General features: G+C 44.0%; 1 protein-coding gene across 2 annotated transcripts in view; it reads right to left on the bottom strand.

Annotated features, from left to right (window-relative positions):
- Nucleotides 1–18,945, bottom strand: part of PLCB1 (phospholipase C beta 1) — a 335,327-nt gene that overhangs the window by 224,098 nt on the left and 92,284 nt on the right. For both annotated transcript variants that reach the window (XM_027693456.1, XM_027693457.1), the window contains exon 3: nt 18,877–18,945. In XM_027693456.1, coding sequence (XP_027549257.1) covers nt 18,877–18,945 — 69 coding nt within the window. The remainder of the gene's footprint in view (nt 1–18,876) is intronic.

The raw sequence follows: 18,945 nt of genomic DNA on the forward strand, positions 1-18,945 counted from the left end.
CAAGCTCCCGTTTTGCATGGGAACACTCACTCCCGGTTCCTGTCACTCAGCACTTGGAAGTGGCTCTTCCCTACCCACCAACCCAGCAGACACCTCGGTGCAGGCAGAGCCTCACGCTCTCAATGAGTTATTTTGCCAACAAAACCATTTCACCAAAGAAAATCACCTTCTGCCAGGAAAAGAACTGATTTGCTTCTGGACTTGCGTTTGTGATGGAGCTTTTACTACCCAAGGTTTTCCAGCAAAACCTCTACAAGTACGTCAGACTGGAAGGAGCTGAACATCCCACACGGTTTCCCGAGGGGCTGTGCTTCCAGGTGAATTATTGGGCTCGTGGCTGTGGAGGCCCAAGGGGGAATTTTTACAAGCCCAGAGCTCTCTGCAAACACAACTCCACGGCTCCTTTGTTGTGCCCACAGGGAATATTAACTCCTCTTTGGAGAAGTGTTATATGGAGGCGTGAGCACACACACTTCCCTGTTTATAGGAGGCTCAGCTACTGGTGGAGTCCCACATCCTGCAATTCCCAGCAGGTGGGAATAATGGCACGGCAAGAAGCAATATTACAGTTACAATGAAGCCCTGAAAACCTGGCAAACTGAGAATAAACCCACCCTTTTAGAAGCAATGACAGCATAAGCACATACACACGTTCAGCCATAAAAACTGCAAGAGCAAAGCCTAAATTTTCTCTACGAAAACCCAAATCAAGCAACCAAACCAAGTGCACCAGCACTGTTTTATAACAGAATCCTATAGTTTACACAGGAAGAGAAACCCTCCATGCAGAACTGAGCATGTTTTTATAAGACAAGTGGTCAAATCCCCCAGAGTGGTAGACACACCTATGGATAACAAACTCCCAGGAGAGAGCTTTCCTGCTTCCATGAGCTCAGGCAGACGTGGCTATAAAGGAGCTCTATTATCTGCTATCTCCACTTCAAAAGACATCACAGTGCTGGATACAAAGCCTGACACTGGATAACTTATGGAATCATTACTTCCTCTCCTCCTGGCTTCTTTATAACACATGAACTCCAGCCAACACCTCTGGGATAAAAGGGATTTACTCACGGAATCTCTGCTGCTTGTGAGTACAAAGAGACTGATTTTCCAGGATGCTGAGTGCTCCTGTCTTGGTGTAGAACGACCTAAACTCCCAGCTTTTGATTTAGTTTAGATAGGAAATTTATTCCAATGCCAGTTTAAGTCTTGAATAATTGCTGCTGGGTACTAAAACTGGGGTAACAACTCACATGTTTATAAGGCCTGGTTTACACAGCCTTGTGCTAGCAAGTCTTTAGGTTAAACTGTGGTTAAACACACAAAACTGTTTGTATTTTCAAGAGGCTGCCTTAATTGTACAATATTTTAATAATCTGCTTACAGCCTGTCTGGTTTTGTTTATCTGGAAGAAAGCAGTTTGCATGAGTAGGATAATTCGATTCAGAGAAGACGTTCCCTGGAGATGTCTCCAATATGTAGAAAATTTTGGTCACTGATGTTTTCACAAAAAGGCTCTGCTGCACTTTCTACACTGGAGCCATAATCCTGTTCCTCGGGGGAAAAGGTTATTTGATGTATGAGGAGTTTGGGGATTTCATTCTGTTAAATATTTTGTTGCAGATCTGAACTCCTCCGGCCAGTTTTGTTTGCACAGATCTTTCCCATCGAGTCTCAGTCACGCTCCGAGTTCTGCTAAATAGTTTTGATGAGCAGAATGCTCATAGCTGGCACAGGGGCCCAGAGACAAAATGAAGTTGATTTGTGAGCATTCCTCTTATCCAAAGTTTGTGGCTCAGCTGCTTATCTGAACTTCTGTTACAAACCTGTAAATCTCAGCAAAGATCTTTTCATTAAACCACCGGCCATCAACAGGAAAATTCAGTAAGGAAACACAAGTGCTTTGAAATGAAATTAAAATAAAATGAAAGCTCTCATTCAACCTATTAGTACTTTAAAAAGTAGGTTTCTAGATACAATTAAAGGCAATTAAATTCCAAAGCTTCAGAGCTGCACTCCAGCTGTGGCAGAACCAAACGCAGGGATGAAGTCAGAGCTGTGCTGGAACTGCTGATGTTTCATGTGCCTTTTGCTTTTAGAACACACAGACAGTAACTGCACTAAGAGAAATTAAAGCTGCTTGTGAGTCAACAGCCTGTTTGTGAGAGGGGGATCAAGCAGCTGCAGCTTCCATATTCTGGAATGGCTAATCAAAAGCAGGGAGCTGGTGTCATTTCCAGAAGAAGCTACTGCTTCATCCTCGCTGGAAATCAAATCTCCACCTGTAGCCCTTCAGATCCCACCTGCTTTTTGACAACTTCATCGGGTTTGCAGATTCCAGCAGCAGGTAATTTCTGTTCTCTCCAGGGAATTTAACCTTATGTATGACATGCCCTCACACAGCCTGCTCCAGTGCTGCTAATTCCTGCACAATTAGCATTTGGTTGGGCATTCTTTCGTGACTAGAGAGTCCCTGTTTAATTACCAGCACCCTCAGTCAGACATTACCCAGGGATACTCAGGGGAATTGCCTCCATGGATCCTGGAAGAGAGAGAAGCATTTGGATGAACTCTCTCTCTGCCGAATCCCTTGCCCTTAACTCTGTACCCAGGGCAGAGCCACTGTTTCATTTAAGAGTTTTTGAAACATCTTATAGCAATTTGCTTCTAGGGACAGTCTCATCCTCTTGTTTTAAATATTACAGCTCAGCTCAAGTAGCTTATTAAAAACACACTGTGGTCTTCTATAAAAAAGAGATGGGGAAGGGGAGTGTTCCCACAAACCCTCGAGTTGAGCTGCCTGAAGAAGGAACTCACCCTGTACCTGTGCAGAGACCTCTGGAAAGGAAAGGAGGTTCAAGACAGGGGGTCAAACAAGCTGAAGGTGGAGAGGAAAAGGAATACACCAGTTCCACCTACAGCACCTTCTCAGGCTGCTGATTGTGAGAGTTCTCTGCTCTGTTGACAATCGAACTCCAGCTTGTTTTGCCCACTCAGTGTCTTTTCCAAAAAACACATTTCAGCTCTGGTTCTTTTCAAGTAGAAAATCCAGCATCCAATTGCTCACACCAATTCCCAGTAAGGAACTAAGCAACAGGCAAAGCACAGTCAGGAAAGCTGCGCTAGCAGGGGCATTTTCCATTCTTGATAAAGCGACACAAACTTCACATCCAGTTCATTTCATCAGTACCATAACACGAACTACTGAGCACTGACTTGTCTCCAGCTGCTGCAAATCCTCGGATTATTTGCAGATCCTCGGAGGATGGAGCTAGAACAGCACTGACTCCAGTGTTCCCGTGTCAGGACGTGCCTTGGGAAGCTGCCTTCCTGCAGGTGCCGTTTCTAAGACGTCTCCATTTGATGTCAAACAATGGAGAAGAGAAAGCCAAGGAGTCGTGCAAACCAAGAGAATCACTCAGCGGCAGCAGATGTGTGTCTGCCCTCAAATATCAGACACGCACATTGCAGGAAAGATCATTCAGATCATCTTTCTTGTGCCTCCTGCACAGCCTTGGAAACCTTTGGCTTTGCCGTTTCATATTTCCTGGGCTTTGACAGTTAAGAACAATCTCTGTTTTTCCAAGTAAAAAAAATAACGGATGATTTAGAGGTGCACAGTTAGATTGAGGTATTCCAGGTTAGGGAAGCAAATGCGACAAGGTTGTCAGGATTTTCCTCCCAGATTTAGGGGAAACAGATGAGATGTTACATAAATTCCTCACTGAGGTTTAAGCTCTACAGCAGATCATCAATTTAGAACAATTTACTATTCCAGTATAAAAGATTTACTTAGAATTACAAGTGCTCTCTTCAATAATTTAAAGGCTGTTGGAGAAAAGAATGGATCAGAGCTAATTTTTTTAAAACAGGATTCATCAAATTGAAGAAATGCAAACTTGGAAAGGACTTGAAAGGTCATTAACGGAGTATAATGGAGAAGAAATACTTGAGTAACACAAACCCATGTGCCATTGTAAATACTGTTCTGCCCAGTGCTTCCCTCCCATTTTACAATATCCACACTATTCCTCCCTTCACTGTAAAAAAAAAAAAAAAAGCCAGCAAATATTGAGGGCACTGTCTGATCTAGTTACTACTGGAAAATTGCATTAGGCACAGATCCCAAAATAATAACTATTCTGCTCCTCGGCTTTTAAGCAAAACATAGACATTTGCAAACACTGTCCGTGCCGTGTGTGCCAGCCTGCAGCTTGGTACAAACACAGCAAAACCACTACACTGATGGCACTGCAGACAAAACATCTCCATCCTTCACTCTAAGGCACCTCTTTCAGCACCAAAATAACGTCAATACATAGACACGCAGAAGTAAACGCGGTTCAGGCTTTAAATACACTGAGAAAAACATGAAAATATATGTGGAATTAGATGATTTGTTTATATCCATCTTCCCAGCTGGCTGGTGCTTTACCTTCCCGAGGTGCTGAGAGAGGTTAATGGATGGTTAGTGGTCATTCCTGCCGGGTAATCTGGACAACGGGATGACACGAGGGTTTTCATTAACAGGAATGTGGGGCCAGCTCTCCGGGATGAGGCAAATTGGATTTCAGCTCTCAAACATGAAGTGTGCTGTCAAACGTAATTTCTTCTTCCAAGAAACATGTCAGAGATGAAGGACTGGAATTGCAAATAGATTCTAAACCGAACTTCAAGTGATTCCAGGTGAATGCATGACCCAAAGTACAGACATGTGCTGCAGAGCATGGAACTGAGCTCCTGCTTGAGAGGGATTTCATGGGCAATTTTCAAGAAACAAGACTAAGTATGAAGAAACTTTCTGAAAGAAACAGTGAAATGCATTTAAAATGAAATGACAACAAGTATAAATTGCTGGGGTGGGTGCAGCTGCACCGGGGAAGGTTCAGGTTGGACTTCAGAAGGAATTTCTTCATGGAAAGCGGTGTTTAAACATTGGAATGGACTGGCCAGGGAGGTGGTGGAGTCCCCATCCCTGGAGGTGCTTAAGGAATGACTGGACGTGGCACTCAGTGCTCTGGGCTGGGTGACAAGGTGGGGATGGGTCACAGGTTGGACTCGATGATCTTGGAGGTCTTTTCCAACCTCAATGATTCTGTGAGTGTGAAACAATCCAACATCAACTGAAATCCATAACTGAAGGTGCTTCACAGGGCACTTCAAACCCCTTCAAAGCAGCAACTGTTTGGATTCTATGGAGGAGTTAAGTAAACACAGATGTAGAAAATAAACACATCAATGCAATAAAACTGTACCAACATTATTAACTGCTGCTTATTGGACTTTTTCCTGGCTTAGTTGTTTCCCAATAAAAACTAAACTAAACAGCTGCTGAGATTGCACAAGGAGCTCTTTGCCTCCACATCTCTCATCCCAACTACGACCTGCCTTTGTGTTCTCAAGGAAAAGTGGCCTCATCTTTCCCAAGACAGCCCAGGGAGCTGCCCCCCGGGGCTCCCTGACAGCACCGCTCTGCGTCAGGCCCTGCTGTCACTGCTCTCACGTTTCACCTCCCCTGGCTCCCAGTCATCCACATTTAATGTCCTTTCCTTGGGCCTTGGCTGTGTCTCCAAGATAATTGCAGTCAGATGCTGGTACTTCATTCCTACCAGACCAGGCATGTGATCACCACCCATCTCTTCTCTTCAGGAGAAAAAAGTCACTTATAACAGACGACAGGCCCATTGAAAAAAATAAACAAAACCATTTCCCACATTTCTGAAGATTTCAGGCAGTACAGTTCATGCTTTGAACAGCACTCCTGTCTATAATATATCAATAAACAAAAATAGAAAAATATTTGAAGTTAGAAACAGAAAAGATTGAGGTTGGACCAGATGAGCCACTGTGGTCCCTTCCAATCTTACCCAGTCTGTCACTTTTTTAAACTTGCAAAAAAAATCTATTTGTTTTAACAGAAAACTGTCTCCAATCTAGCAAAATGTAGATGCCTTCCGCTGATATCAACTATTTCAAACGAGAAAGTAAACAGAAATATTTGGAACAGGTTTACATTAAGTTTAAATAGCTATCACTTCTAAAATATGGAATTTTTTTTCCTTCAAGTCTCCCTTCTGATGCAGTTCGCTAAAAACACTCAGAACTTTTTTGTCTCATTCCAGTCTCGTGCTTAAGAAACAAAACTTATTTGATGCTTGTTAAAAGGCAAGTTTTAATGAAGCCCACGATATATACATATATATATATATATATATACAAATGAGTCAGAACACACACACCCAGCTATGGAGCAACCCAAACAAACGCGGCTGAATTAACCAGCCCGTGTGTGCCCAGACTAAACTGTGCCCTCCCAGCCCGGGCTCTGCAGAGGAATTCAGCCCCTGAGCCAGCTGCTGCCCACATCACTCATTTCAAGAAGGCTCCCCCAGCACAATGAGCCATCCCATTGCTTTCCCAGCCACGGTTTCAAATATTAGCACTTTTGTTCTGAGCTGGGACGTTATTTCCTCTTTCAAACACGGGCCGTGACCAGTCAGCCTGGGTGGTTTTTTTTTTGATCTATCCAGTAATCAGCCTTGAGAGCAACTTGGGAAAGAGACATCCTGGACATGCAGAGCCTGTTCAAGTTGGCTTTTCGAGCTAAGAATTTATTATATGAAGCAAAATTAAAAGGAATCCAATCGACTCCCTCGGGGTGATGGGGATTTTGGAGAAGCCTGTTGCACATCTCAAGGATAAATAACTGAAATACAGCTTTTTTATGCTTTTTTTTTCCATCCCTTCCCTTTGGTGATTTGCTTGTTGATTTCCTGCAGACATTTCTGAGCCTTTGACTTCCTAAACCCAAACCAAATCAATGCTCCCCCCCCAACCTGAAATCATACACTGATGTGAGAGCAAAGAACTGAGGGCAGCACTTCAACCTCACCCTTCTGCTGCCTCTGCTCACAGGGCCAGCCAGAAAGGCATTTATTTCTTTATTTCACTGGGGGGTGGGCTCACTCCTCCATCGAGGAAACTGGAAAACACGTGACCCACTGATAAGTGTCCTATAAATAGACTTTGGCTTTGCCCCAGAACTCTGATTTGCAGCAATTGATGTAAACAGGCTCTGGTTTTAAAGCCTGGGACAAACAATACTCTTGGTTGCACAAACAACTGTCTGCATGGCACAAGTGAGCACGAAATCCACTCCTGGGCTCCTTCTCTGCAAAATTGGATTCCCAGGAGGGCTCGGGCTGAGTGCCCTTGGCTTTCCTGTGTGTGCTGAAACCACAGAACCCTGTCTGGGGGGCTTGCAATTCCCAAGCCAAATCCCCTGCAGAAAGGCAGAGAAAAACATGCATTTCTTAACTTCTCTATTTCCAGCTCCCTTATTTTCAGCAGGTGGACAAACTGTACTCCATTCATCTGGCCAGACTTCGTGCAATTCAATTCCGGGCTCCCAGGAGCATCCAAGGGGACAGGGAAAACCATCCATCTGCATCTACAGCAGGGTTCATTGTTTTCATGCAAATAAAAACATCTCTCCTCACCTTTTCCCCTAGTTTATAAGCACAGCAGAATTCTAAGTACCCCCCTAATATTTAACAGCAACTGAAATAACTTTAGAGTGAATAGTTTTAAATCACATTTGACATTCGCTCAAAGAATAAAGGAAAAATGCAGTTTTTCCTTACACTCCAAATAAACTTGCAAATAGTTTTGAGTTTATCATCAGGATAAACTTCATGAGTAACAGGCACAGTTACCACTCGGGGGAAAGCTGCTGACAACAATTCTACAGTCTCATCACTCAGCTTAATTCCAGGCTACTTAATATAGAAATCTCAAGTGATGCTTTGTCTCCCAGTTCCCTTGTTCTGGGATCACACCTTTCCTGGGTCTGCAAAACAAATACTTGGTCACTACAGGGTGTCTTCCAACAAGACTTCTGCAGCAAATTCCCAGATGCTTGGATGAATCAGGCTCCATACACAGAAAGAGCAGCAATAATTTTCCTTTACATGGGATGTGTAAACCCAGTTTGGACAATTCTGTATCCAAAGTAATGGGTTTCTTTTAATTACATAATCTGCAAGTATCACATGCAAGCACTTTAATTGGCAATATCAAGTGATTGTGCTTGCAGAGAACAAGACATTTTAAATATAAACCAAAGGGGAAAGCCAAGCATCATCAAAATATGAGCAGACCTAAGCACAGCTTTCAAATTCTCAGCTTTCAAATTCTCCTTTTTTTATCATGTAAGCAGCAGTTAAATAATCCCACTTCTCCTCCCACCGTTTGCAATTCTTCTGACTCCAGAATTATGTTAAAAAAAAGAGTCTAAAAAATTAGTTCCCACGACTGAAGTAGTGCAATAAACTTGCCAGTGTCTTAAAAACGAGTTAGATCATAATCAGTGTGGCCTGCAACCATTTACAGAAGCAACAGTTGCTGTGAAACAGGTAGAGGTGTCACCATTTAGAGCACAGGGGGAAAGAGGATGGAAAGACTGAGGTGCCAATTATAAGGACTTGCAACCAAGGACATCACAGAGTGATGGAAGGAGCCTCAGAGATGCTCCTGCTCCAAGCCCTCTGCCCTGGGCAGGGACACCTCCCACTAGAGTGGGTTGCTCAGAGCTTTCCCTCTCAAACTGCCAAATAACCATTTTGGGGGTTGGAATGCTGGACCAAAAACGTCCCACAGAAAACCAGCCCGTGTTGATTTTGTTCTTCACAGGCTCAAGGGAGTCTGGCCCAAAATCCCACTGCCCTTGGAGGGTTGGAATCTTCTCCCACCACTCCATCATCCCCACACACACCGGTTTCTTCTGTGCCCCCACACGCAGAGGCTTTAGTTTATCTGAGTTCAGCTTTGTCCTTTTTTTAAGCATTTTAACAACCTGCAAATTGCCACCATTATTTCCCAGATTAATGTGGATGCTTTTCCCTTTTTTGTGCGGTGACCTCACCCGGCACCGCTGCTCTGCCTCTGCCACTTCATTAGCAAACACCGTTTGGAGGCCATTTACACTAAACATTCCCAACTCCTGCACGCAATTTCTCATATTGACTACTTTAAATGTATTTCATTAATCTTGGAGGAACCAGGTTCACTCTGAGCAGCAACAAGAACAAAAAATTCCTTTAAAAATAATGCAGTTCTTTACCAGCTGTAATAAACTACTTTTAGCACTGCCTTAGGACCAGGACAGGACATAAATTTCTTGAAAGAAAAAAAAAATCCAAATTCAAACAGCCCAGGTCATGATGTATCAGTACTTGCAAGTTGTACTGACACTTGTTTTGGGATTCCTCCTGGAAATAATAAGGAAAAGACATTTTTTTAATGGGTTTTGTGGTAATTAACCAGCATTGGAAGTGCAATATCTGGAAATCAGTGTCCCTTGATGGGAATAATCCCAGATGTAGAGGCAGTGCACGACAGGGGAGAGAAAATATCAGCTGCCATCTAGGCTTGACTCTAAATCACACCTTTGCCAGTTCATTCGAATTCCAAAAAAACAACAAAGAAACTGGATACTGCAAAACAGCACAGCCAAGAACTCCCTGAGAACTTCCAGCCAACGGGATTTCTTCTCCAAAGTAAGGGAATTGGGTGTTTATCCAAACTTCCCAGTGGAACTCAGAAGCTCACAAACCTGAACCACAAGGAGAATGTCTTTAACAGAGAAAAACCTTGCATTTTAATAGATTGCTGCACTTAACAGGCACACACTCGGGTTTTTTTCTCTGTTGTTTGGCAACTCAGGACTGTCGTACCAACCAAAACCAGAGCTGAACCTCAGGGTAAGATGAGCACTGAATCAGCCCTTTTTGCATGCTTTCTCTAGGACACTCCACAATCCCAGAGCACTGGCATGTTGCCATTTTAGGCTGGTCACTAATTCAATCTACACTTCAGGGGTATGAAGGTAAGTTCATACTCCAGATGGGCTAAGTTTGGGAAATGTTTAATTCACCTACTTGCTTACACACCCCCTAAAATGATTTCTGTTCCACGGGAATGACACACAGATCCATGAGGGGGATTTCTCAGCGGATCAACCCTCCCAAAAGGAACGAAGATCTGACTTTTGCCACCTAAAGCCAAAACACGAAGGATATTGGACACATGCAGTGCTAATAACCACAGAAAAGAAGAGTCACATGCAGAAAACAGCCCCTATTTCTGCCAATATTCGGTGCTGGTGCAGATCAGCCACGCTGGGGAGGGGATGTGCAACTGTTACTCCTTCAATTAGTGGTGGAAAGGCTTCTCCTTGGAAAGAATCTATCCACGAGGCACTTGATAGCCAGAAAACCTTGCTAATTCATGTATGACTGTGCCATCCATTTCGCAGGAACATCCCTGTGGATGGCTCATTCCCAGCCCAGGAGTGGAACGGAGCATCTGAGCTCCCCAGCCGAGAATTTTGTTTGTTTAACCGGGACTAGGCTGGGAGGCCACGGAGCTGAGAAAGCCACAGCCAGGCAGCTCACACTCAATACAGCTGGTCAAGTGTTTTGTTATCACCACACAAATACTACCCAGGATTTGTTTAAAAATGAAGTATTTGTACGCCTTACTTGGTAGCATAATCCTATTTCTAATTAAATAGGAAGGGGGGTTAATTTGGTTTGTTTTCAGAAATATCCTACTGTATTAAAAACAAATCCAAACCATTTGGATACACTTGCCTCTGCTTTTGTATCTACTTCATAATATCCATAGGAGATAAAGCAAAAGAAACCAGGTTCGGTTCTGCCTCATGCTTTGGAAAAATGGTAACATGGATTTAACATGAATATACTGATTTCACACTGGAAACACTCGGAGTTTCTTGCTGCTTTACAGTTCACACGCACCCCGGGCTATTCCCATTTGCTCTCCTGATCTGTAACTGGCTCTTGGAAGTCCTGCTTTCACATTCCTAATAAAATGTTTCCCTGGGATCCAAGGCTCAGGAACACACTTGCCATGGGCATCCTGTCCCTGATGCAGCCGGGGTGTCCAACACGCCTGGGAACACACACACCCACCCCACGGTGATGAAACAAGGATTATTTATGGCAAGGTCGTAATTATTTCCTGATCAAAGTTTAAGCTTGGAGAGCCAAATTTCTTCCCATCATTTTTTTCTTAGACATCTGCACTGGACAGAGCACAAGTAGGATGAATAAACATTAGGTGGATGTGTGGTTTCCCAGCCAAGTGTGCTCAGCTGTGAGACAGGGAAGGTGCTAATCTAATATGGAAAAATAAAAACTTTGAAGCTGGAAGCTGCTCTAATGGAGTTAAAGCTTAAATAATGTGGATATTAAAGGAAACTTTTTAACAAATCTCAAAACCAAGTAGCTTGAGTCACAAGTCCTGCCCAAAGACAGCTGAGCAGGGGGGCATTTTCACCTGGCACCTCTGTGATCCAGGGATACTCAGGATCTACCCCTGACCCTCTTTCCAGGGTTCTTTTTCCCAAGCCTAAATGGTTTTGCTGGTTCCACAAGAACGAGCCATTTATATGCCAATGGTAATGAGTCCATCAAACCTTTGCAACTAATTAAAACCTACCAGCTTTCCTCAAGCAGCCAGTTAACAAGGGATGTAATAAAAAAATCACCAGGCTGGATTTCAATAAACCAGGAAAATTGAAATCATTTGTTCTAAGCAGTTGCAAAAAAATGCATCTGCTGTGGCATTTTCACTTGAGCCTGTTGGTTCTGCGTTTGAAGCTTGAGGGTACTGCACTACCAGCAGATCTCTATATACTTTAATATTTATGCTAAAATATACACTAATATATGAAATATATACTGTAATATTTATGAAATATTTCTAGATGGAGATTACAACTCCAAAGGAAAGACCAGTTATTTAGTACCTTTACATTTTCCCATGAAAAAAATTGAAATTCTTTCCAGACTGAGTGATCATGACACAGACAATGTAGCATTCCTTCTTTTTATGAGTAGAAATACCTGATTTATTGGTTTTTGTATTAGTGTTGTACTTGGAGCACTATTGATGAAACAGCACTGATACTGGAGCAACACTGAAAAACAAAAAGGGTTGTACTTTCCCAAAATTTTGTGATCTTAGTGGAAGTCAAGAGGTGGATGTGAACACACAGGGGGTGCAAGGTAACAAACAGATACTATTAGACAGTGATAGGCAATAATAACACCTCAGCATTGCTAATAACACCCCCAAAATAACTTTATATCATCCCCACAATTCTTAATTTTTGAGCCAAGCCGGACCAGCGTGGAGGGAATTCCAAAGAACTCTGCTATGGCAGGAAACATCACCACAGCACCAAACTTCCCACCTGCAGGAAGCACAGCTCAGCTCAGAGCTGAGTCCCTGCCCTCCAGTGTGCTGCTCTAATCCCCTGCAGGCTCACAGGAATGGCTTGGGGATGGATTTAATACAGTTTTGGAGTATTATGTGTGCCTGAGAGCACACAAAGGTGTCTCTGTCAACCTCTCCTTGAAATCACACAAAATATCACACCAGAGGAGACAAAGGGGAAAAAAAATAAACGTGTGCATGTGTGCAGGTTTATTCAGCAGCATCTTCAGCAGCAGCATCTGAAGCACAGCTTTACTGATGCTCTCTGGTGTCCTCAGGAACTCAAATACCACATATTTAATTGGGGAGCGCCCACCTTTTGCAATTTAAATGTCAGGTTTGGAAAATCACAGTTGGAAAACGCCTCTGTGCTTCTTAAAGCAGGGAATTTCTCCCTTGCACGCTTTGCACCGAGAACTTTGGCAAACAGAAAGGAGATGTGGGGTTTATAAATATAACACAGGGAAAGCATAAAGCCAACCAGCACGGAGAGCTCACTGCAACTGTCAGCCAGCAGGGAAAAAAAATAATTACATCTTTCTGGCAGTGATTCATAGTGAAAGCCTTTGAAAAAAAACCCGTGCTTTCTGCCCTGAACGTTGGTAAATAGTGATTCCGGTGAACTGCCCAGAGATTAAAGTTATACAAGGGATGGTTCCTCTGGAGAGGTCCCAGCTCCCTCAGCGTTAGGGGGTCGTAAATAAAATCACCAGTTTGGGCCATCCTGGTGGTGCAGAGGGCTGGTGAGCATCTCTGAGGTGTCTCAGCCTCGGGCACGAGCAGCCAAGGAATCCCCGCAGGCTGCAAAGGATTCATTCCTGTGGAATGCTTGAGCTCATCCCCTCAGTTGAGCCAGGCAGTGTGTTTGGGACAGGGCTTGGGACCTGAGAGAGCAGGAGGAGAAGGGCCACTGAGCCTCCAGGAAGCCCTGCTTGGCTTCCAGGAAGCTTTGCTTTGCTTCCAGAGTAACAGGGATAATGCTTCTGAAGGCAACAGCAACATTTCTCTAGGTGGTGGAGGAGTGAAGAGCTCCCTGGATAGCAGCACCAACAGCTTCCTCTTTGGAGACACACTCTTCCCAAAGAACTTGACTTTCAACAGGTTTAGAAAAGAAAATTAAAAACAAAACCCAATCTCAAGCCCCTTGGCCGTGCGGAACCTTGCTTTGATTCCTGAAAAAGCCACAGGCCTTTACTGTGGGAGTGGGGAGATCTTTTAGGAATAAATCCCACACTGGTGGAGAAAATTTGGAAGAGCAAAAGCTGCTGGGTGTCATTAGGAGCCAGGTCAGCCTGGAGAAGAGGTGATTCCAAGCTGTAGGAAAGCAGGCAGAGAAGGGCAGAGCGAACTCATCCCTCCCCAAGGATGTTCCAAGGCCCACACCCCCCTCACTCTCAGTGACCACAACTCCCACGCTCCGGGAATTCAACTACTTGCATTTCCCCATCCTTACCACAGGACCATTGGCCAAGTACCATCCAAATAACTCAATTTTAACCATCTTTATTAAAGTAAAACTCAACCTGGAGAACATGTTGATGTAACTTCACCATTATTACAGAAAAAAAAGCAGTTATGTAAAAGAACAAACAAGTTTGGGGCGGGTGCTTGTGGCTGTCACTGTTATCCCCAAGGTGATGGGAAGAAGGTGAGCTGCCTGCATATCCCGTTTTTATTTCCTTTTTGGCAGAAATAGAGCACTGCTTAGGCAGAATTTACATCTGAGTTTCTAATTTAGCATCAAGGTTGTCGAAGGGAAAGCAGCTTGAGTTTATCAGGAGATTAAAAATAACATCAAAAGCAGCGTTCGAGACAGGCAAAGCCCCAGGAGTTGGCGCTGCAAAGGGCAGCAGGTGTGTTGCTCTGCTGTGTGATCCATGGACACAGCTGGCTTTAACAGGGAATTCACTGACTGGGCCAAAAAGTAAAAAAAAAAAAAATTAAAAAATAAAAAATCTGCCATTTCCCACATGTACCCTAATCAGGGTAGTCACTAAACACAACACGTGTGTCCCTGCACAGACTTTATTATAGAGAGAAGAAGAGTTGGTCTGCTTTCAAATCTTTCAGAAGTGATGGAGGCCTCTTTTGTTCTCTTGGTAAAAGAAAAAACAAACAACCTGACCATAAAAATCACGGGCTGCCAGCAAAAAGGCAAGTTCAGATACAAGGAGGAAATCAAGTGATTGATTTAGGTTTATTGTGACAGGCTGTAGTCACTGGGCTCATAAATCAGCAATTAGAGCCTAACTCAGAAGCAAATCAACCAAGGGTTCTTTCCTTGTTACCTTTCCTTTTAGTTTCCGAGCCCACCTAGTTCAGGAAATGCTGATTTTCCTCTGTGGATGGGTCAGAAACCAGCAAACCTTCCACAGTAGTTTTTCAGCTACAACTGAGATAGACCCAAAATCATCTCTCTCTACTTGAGTATTTCAAGAAAACTCATTAAACAGAGAAAGGCTGGTGATGATATTAATAGTAGGTGGGGTCTTGGCAAATTTCTGACATTCAAACATCTGAATTATTTTTCTCAGCAGAGCTTGGCTTGTTAAAGTGAGAAAAATTGGGGCAGGGGAGCCACTAGCTTTTTTAAAATTGGGGACTGCTCTCTAAACACATTTTGGCATGAGAGTGATTCCATCATTCATAATTTCATCTCCTACAGGTTTCACAGTATATGTTATTTAAAGAAATTCATTTCCTGCTGAATGATTTATGAGGGGGGAACAGGATGCCGAGGGGAAACGAACGCATCAAAAGTTTCCAATCTGAGCATTTGCCATGGGGTTATTTCCTCATCCCTTCTCAACTCATCCTGATATTCCTTCTCCCGAGTAAAAACACTGGCACGGTTGCTCGAAGATTTTAGTTTCCATAGAAACTGTTGTTGGCTAAAGTAAATACAAGATGGTAAGAAGTGTGAATTCCCTCGTCCTGCGAGCTTGCAGCTGCCAAATTTTCACCCCCTGACCATCCTTCAGGATCTGCTGGTGGCTTGACATTTTTAGCCCCGACTCCTTTTAAAGAGCACGGACCCTCTTCTGAGTGGCACTTCCACGATTTGCAGGTGGTGTGTGAACATTCAGAGCTGTTTCCACGCCTCATTGTACAAAAGCACATGTTTCTTTTATTTTATTTTGCAGACCTCGACACTGAACTTTACAAGAGAAACAACATCTCTGGGTCTGCACATCAACACCGGGCTCCAGAGAGGGCTGCCAGGTAACATGTGCACAAAGGGAAACAAACCATTGCTTCGGCACAACTCCTGATTTTCACATTCCTTCAGCATTTCCAATCACAAGTGCGAGCCCTGAGCACCCTGCTGCTGCTGCTGCCCCATGGCTGACACGGCTCTGAGTCCCCGAGAGCAGCACGAGCCATGGCTGCAATCGTGGGCAGTCACGTCTTCGGAAGGAAAAACTAACTGCATAATAATCTCCTGCTCTCGAAATCCCTCTTGCTCCCTTTCCTATCTGATTCTAATGCAAACTAAAAGGGCAAGGTCCTGATAATCATTTTATAACTCCATCGCTTCTGTATAATTTCACTGTATTTTGAATTCGGGCCCTTTCTCCCAACATACACAATTAATGTGGTTTTTCTCATTCTCCTCAGAGCATTACTTTAATTTTCCTTCTCGTGTAGAGATCTGCTGCAGCGCCCTGTGCTGCCTGAGATTTGCCTTCATTCCAAGGAATGAGCCTTTCCATGTATATTGCATTGAGACAGCAAACTCTGTTACTGCTTCTGAAAATAGCAGCTGGAGGGAGACAGAAGGAGCCGTCCCTGACAACGCGCAAGGAGAAGGCGACGCTGAAGCTCCTCCGAACCACGGGGTCATTCCAGTGCACTGCTGACTGACTTGGGATTGCAGGGCAAGCTTTTCATCTCCCGAGCATCAGGTGATCTGGTGCCCACTAAAGAACATGGTTAGAAACCCAAGTTCCTGTCCACGTGGTAACACTTCATTGCAGCACCCCAAAGTGTGGGAGCACAGATAAGAGATGCCAGTGGGTGATAAGAGCGTGGCCTTGGCTCTGGGACCACGCTCTGCTGCTGGGATATTCTATATATTGTGGGTAACTGTCCCTGAGGTCCTCAGGAAGGTCTTTCTTTAGCAGGTGCCTTTCTGAGCTACGCCCTCACCCAGCAATAGTGTTGGTGCTCCCTTCTTAAGTCTCCAGGGAATGCAAAGAGCAGGAGAGAGCCTCCAGGAGACTCTAAAAATCATCACAAACCAGAAGCTGGAGGAGGGGATGGGGTTTTGCACCCTGAGTGCCTGCACAGCTGCAGCCTGAGTTCTAACCCTGAGGTGATCTCAGCTCATTCCTCGTGCTACCTTAATGTGACAATTCTGGGATTAAAGCTGCACTTCCATGTCTTCAAGGGAACTTTTAAGGCTAAACTTCTAGGCTATTCCTAAGAGGGAATGGAGAAAATCACCAGAGCTGCTGGATTAGAAACCCAGAAAGATGCAACAGCAAACATGCAAGAACAATCATTAAATATATGTGGGCTCCTGGAGAAATGCTGTGAAAAGGGAATGTCAACCAACAAGGCTGGAGGAGAAACTGAGAAACCCTTTGTGTTTCTTTCTCTGTTACAGAAATTAGGAAGGTGCACTGAATGCAGCGTGAGAACAGGCTGGTTTTTGGTAACTAGGATTGCCTATAGTCCTCTAAAATCATTGCTTGCTGATGGTCCTGTGTAGCAGCACAATGGGTTCTGGAATCTTACTATAGGTGTTGCTAATGACACTGAAATTGAGTTTGCAGTAAAAATAAAAAGGAATTGCTCTTGTTTATTTAAGTCAAGACTTATTTAAAAAGACACTTATTTCTATCCAAAGGCAGCAGTGGATCAGAAATACACTAAATGAGGTTTAAAGAGTCCCATTAACTTAAGTTCTTAATGACAACCCACTGACAAAATCTACTCTTAGTGTTCTGAAAGTTTGCCCCCACCTGGAAGCAGAGCTGTGGAAAAGAGCCTCTGAAAAGCTGGGAACTTCTAAGAGTGTCCTCCATGCACAGCCAATATTCCAGAGGTTTTACTAGAAACCTCTGTGCAATCACAAGCTGCTGCTGCTTGACTCCAAGCCAAGCCTTCCTGCTGTTACATTAGTTTTAGATCCTCTGTGGAAGTGACACAAACAGGGCTTCTGTGACATTCCCTCACCTGCAGTCGACACTCCTTTGCTCAGCCCCACAACGTGGATCAAAGCAAAACTTCCATGACTGGCCCCAAAACGAGCATTTTTTTTTTCTCACCATTGGCAAGATCCTCTCAACAGCCAACCCAGGTGCTGTTTTCCTTCTGCCCACACAGATCAATGACAAAAAGCAAACTCATTCACACCGGTGGTGCATTTCACCACCCTAAAGAGCGGGGATTTTCTCATACCCTTCACTTAATGCCACCGCTGTCAAACCCGTAACATGCTGCAACAAAAACAGCCTTTATGTAACCCAATAAATAAAAGTCACCAAGGCAATAGCTGTGCATAAATTTCAGCTCAAAACATTTTGTTAGAAGAACACGAATGTCCTCTGTAAAGCGGGGAGCATTTTAAAATAATGTCCTAGACATTGTTAATACTTTATTGCTATTCATCATCGAATCATTAATCATGGTTGCACTCATTTGGTATTAATGTGCACGTCACAAAGTACTTCTGCTGCATTTCAATTATAACTCAGCCTTTAAAATGCTGCCAGCACTACATGGGAAGCTTTGAAAACCAAATGCCAGTAGTCTGTTCGGAGATAACTACAAGTGCATCCTGGCACGGAGAGACAACCTTTGGCATTCCCAACTCCTGCCCTCGGGGGGCCGAGGAGCCTGTGGGGCTGTGCCTCGTGTGCTTCCTGGGAAGCCACAGCCGTTTTCCTCCCTCAGGATGAGGGGAGAAGAATCATTCCTTTGGGATGTTCAACCACAGCTCAGCAGCAGCAAGGCCACACTCTGAAGCCCCGAAGGAGATTCCTTTTTTCCCCCCTATCACTCCTGTGATTCCCTGAGGCGCTATCGTGCTTCTGGAGCAGAGTGCTTTGGTTTTTTCTCTGATGTGTAGTGTCTGTCCAAACAAAAACACCAGAGAGAACGTATATCTACAACCTCCTGTCTTTAGAGACTGCAGAGGAGTGTGCCATGCGTCAGGGCAAAGCTGAGGGGAGCTGGCATCCCGACCTCTCCCACGGCAGCTTAAAAAGAACCAAAAACCTCCTTCTGGCCTCAAGAGGAAAAGAGGGAAACCAACAGCACAAAATACAACAGGGACCCAAACAAATATCAGCTCCATGCCATCAGGGAAGCCAAGAACTTGTAAGTGTACCTCGATGAACCAGGATTTTTGCTCCCTGGCAGTATTTTCCATAGAGAATCCAACAATAAGAGCTCAACAATCCCAACACTTCCCATCAGAAACCGTGTTACATGAAGAAAAGGTAGAACACTACTTCTTAGCTAAGGAAATTTTTTTTCCTTTTTAAATTCTTGCATATCATTCCCTTTTTTTTTTACCTAGGTCACCAGTGTAACATGGAAGCACACAGCAAGAATTCCTACCTTGGGAGCTCTGGCATGTTTTCCACATCTGGCATCTTTGACAAGGCTGATATCCAGCAGCTCGGTCTC

This window comes from Neopelma chrysocephalum, unplaced genomic scaffold, assembly GCF_003984885.1.
Source record: "Neopelma chrysocephalum unplaced genomic scaffold, ASM398488v2 Primary Assembly neopelma1_91, whole genome shotgun sequence".
NCBI lineage: Eukaryota > Metazoa > Chordata > Aves > Passeriformes > Pipridae > Neopelma > Neopelma chrysocephalum.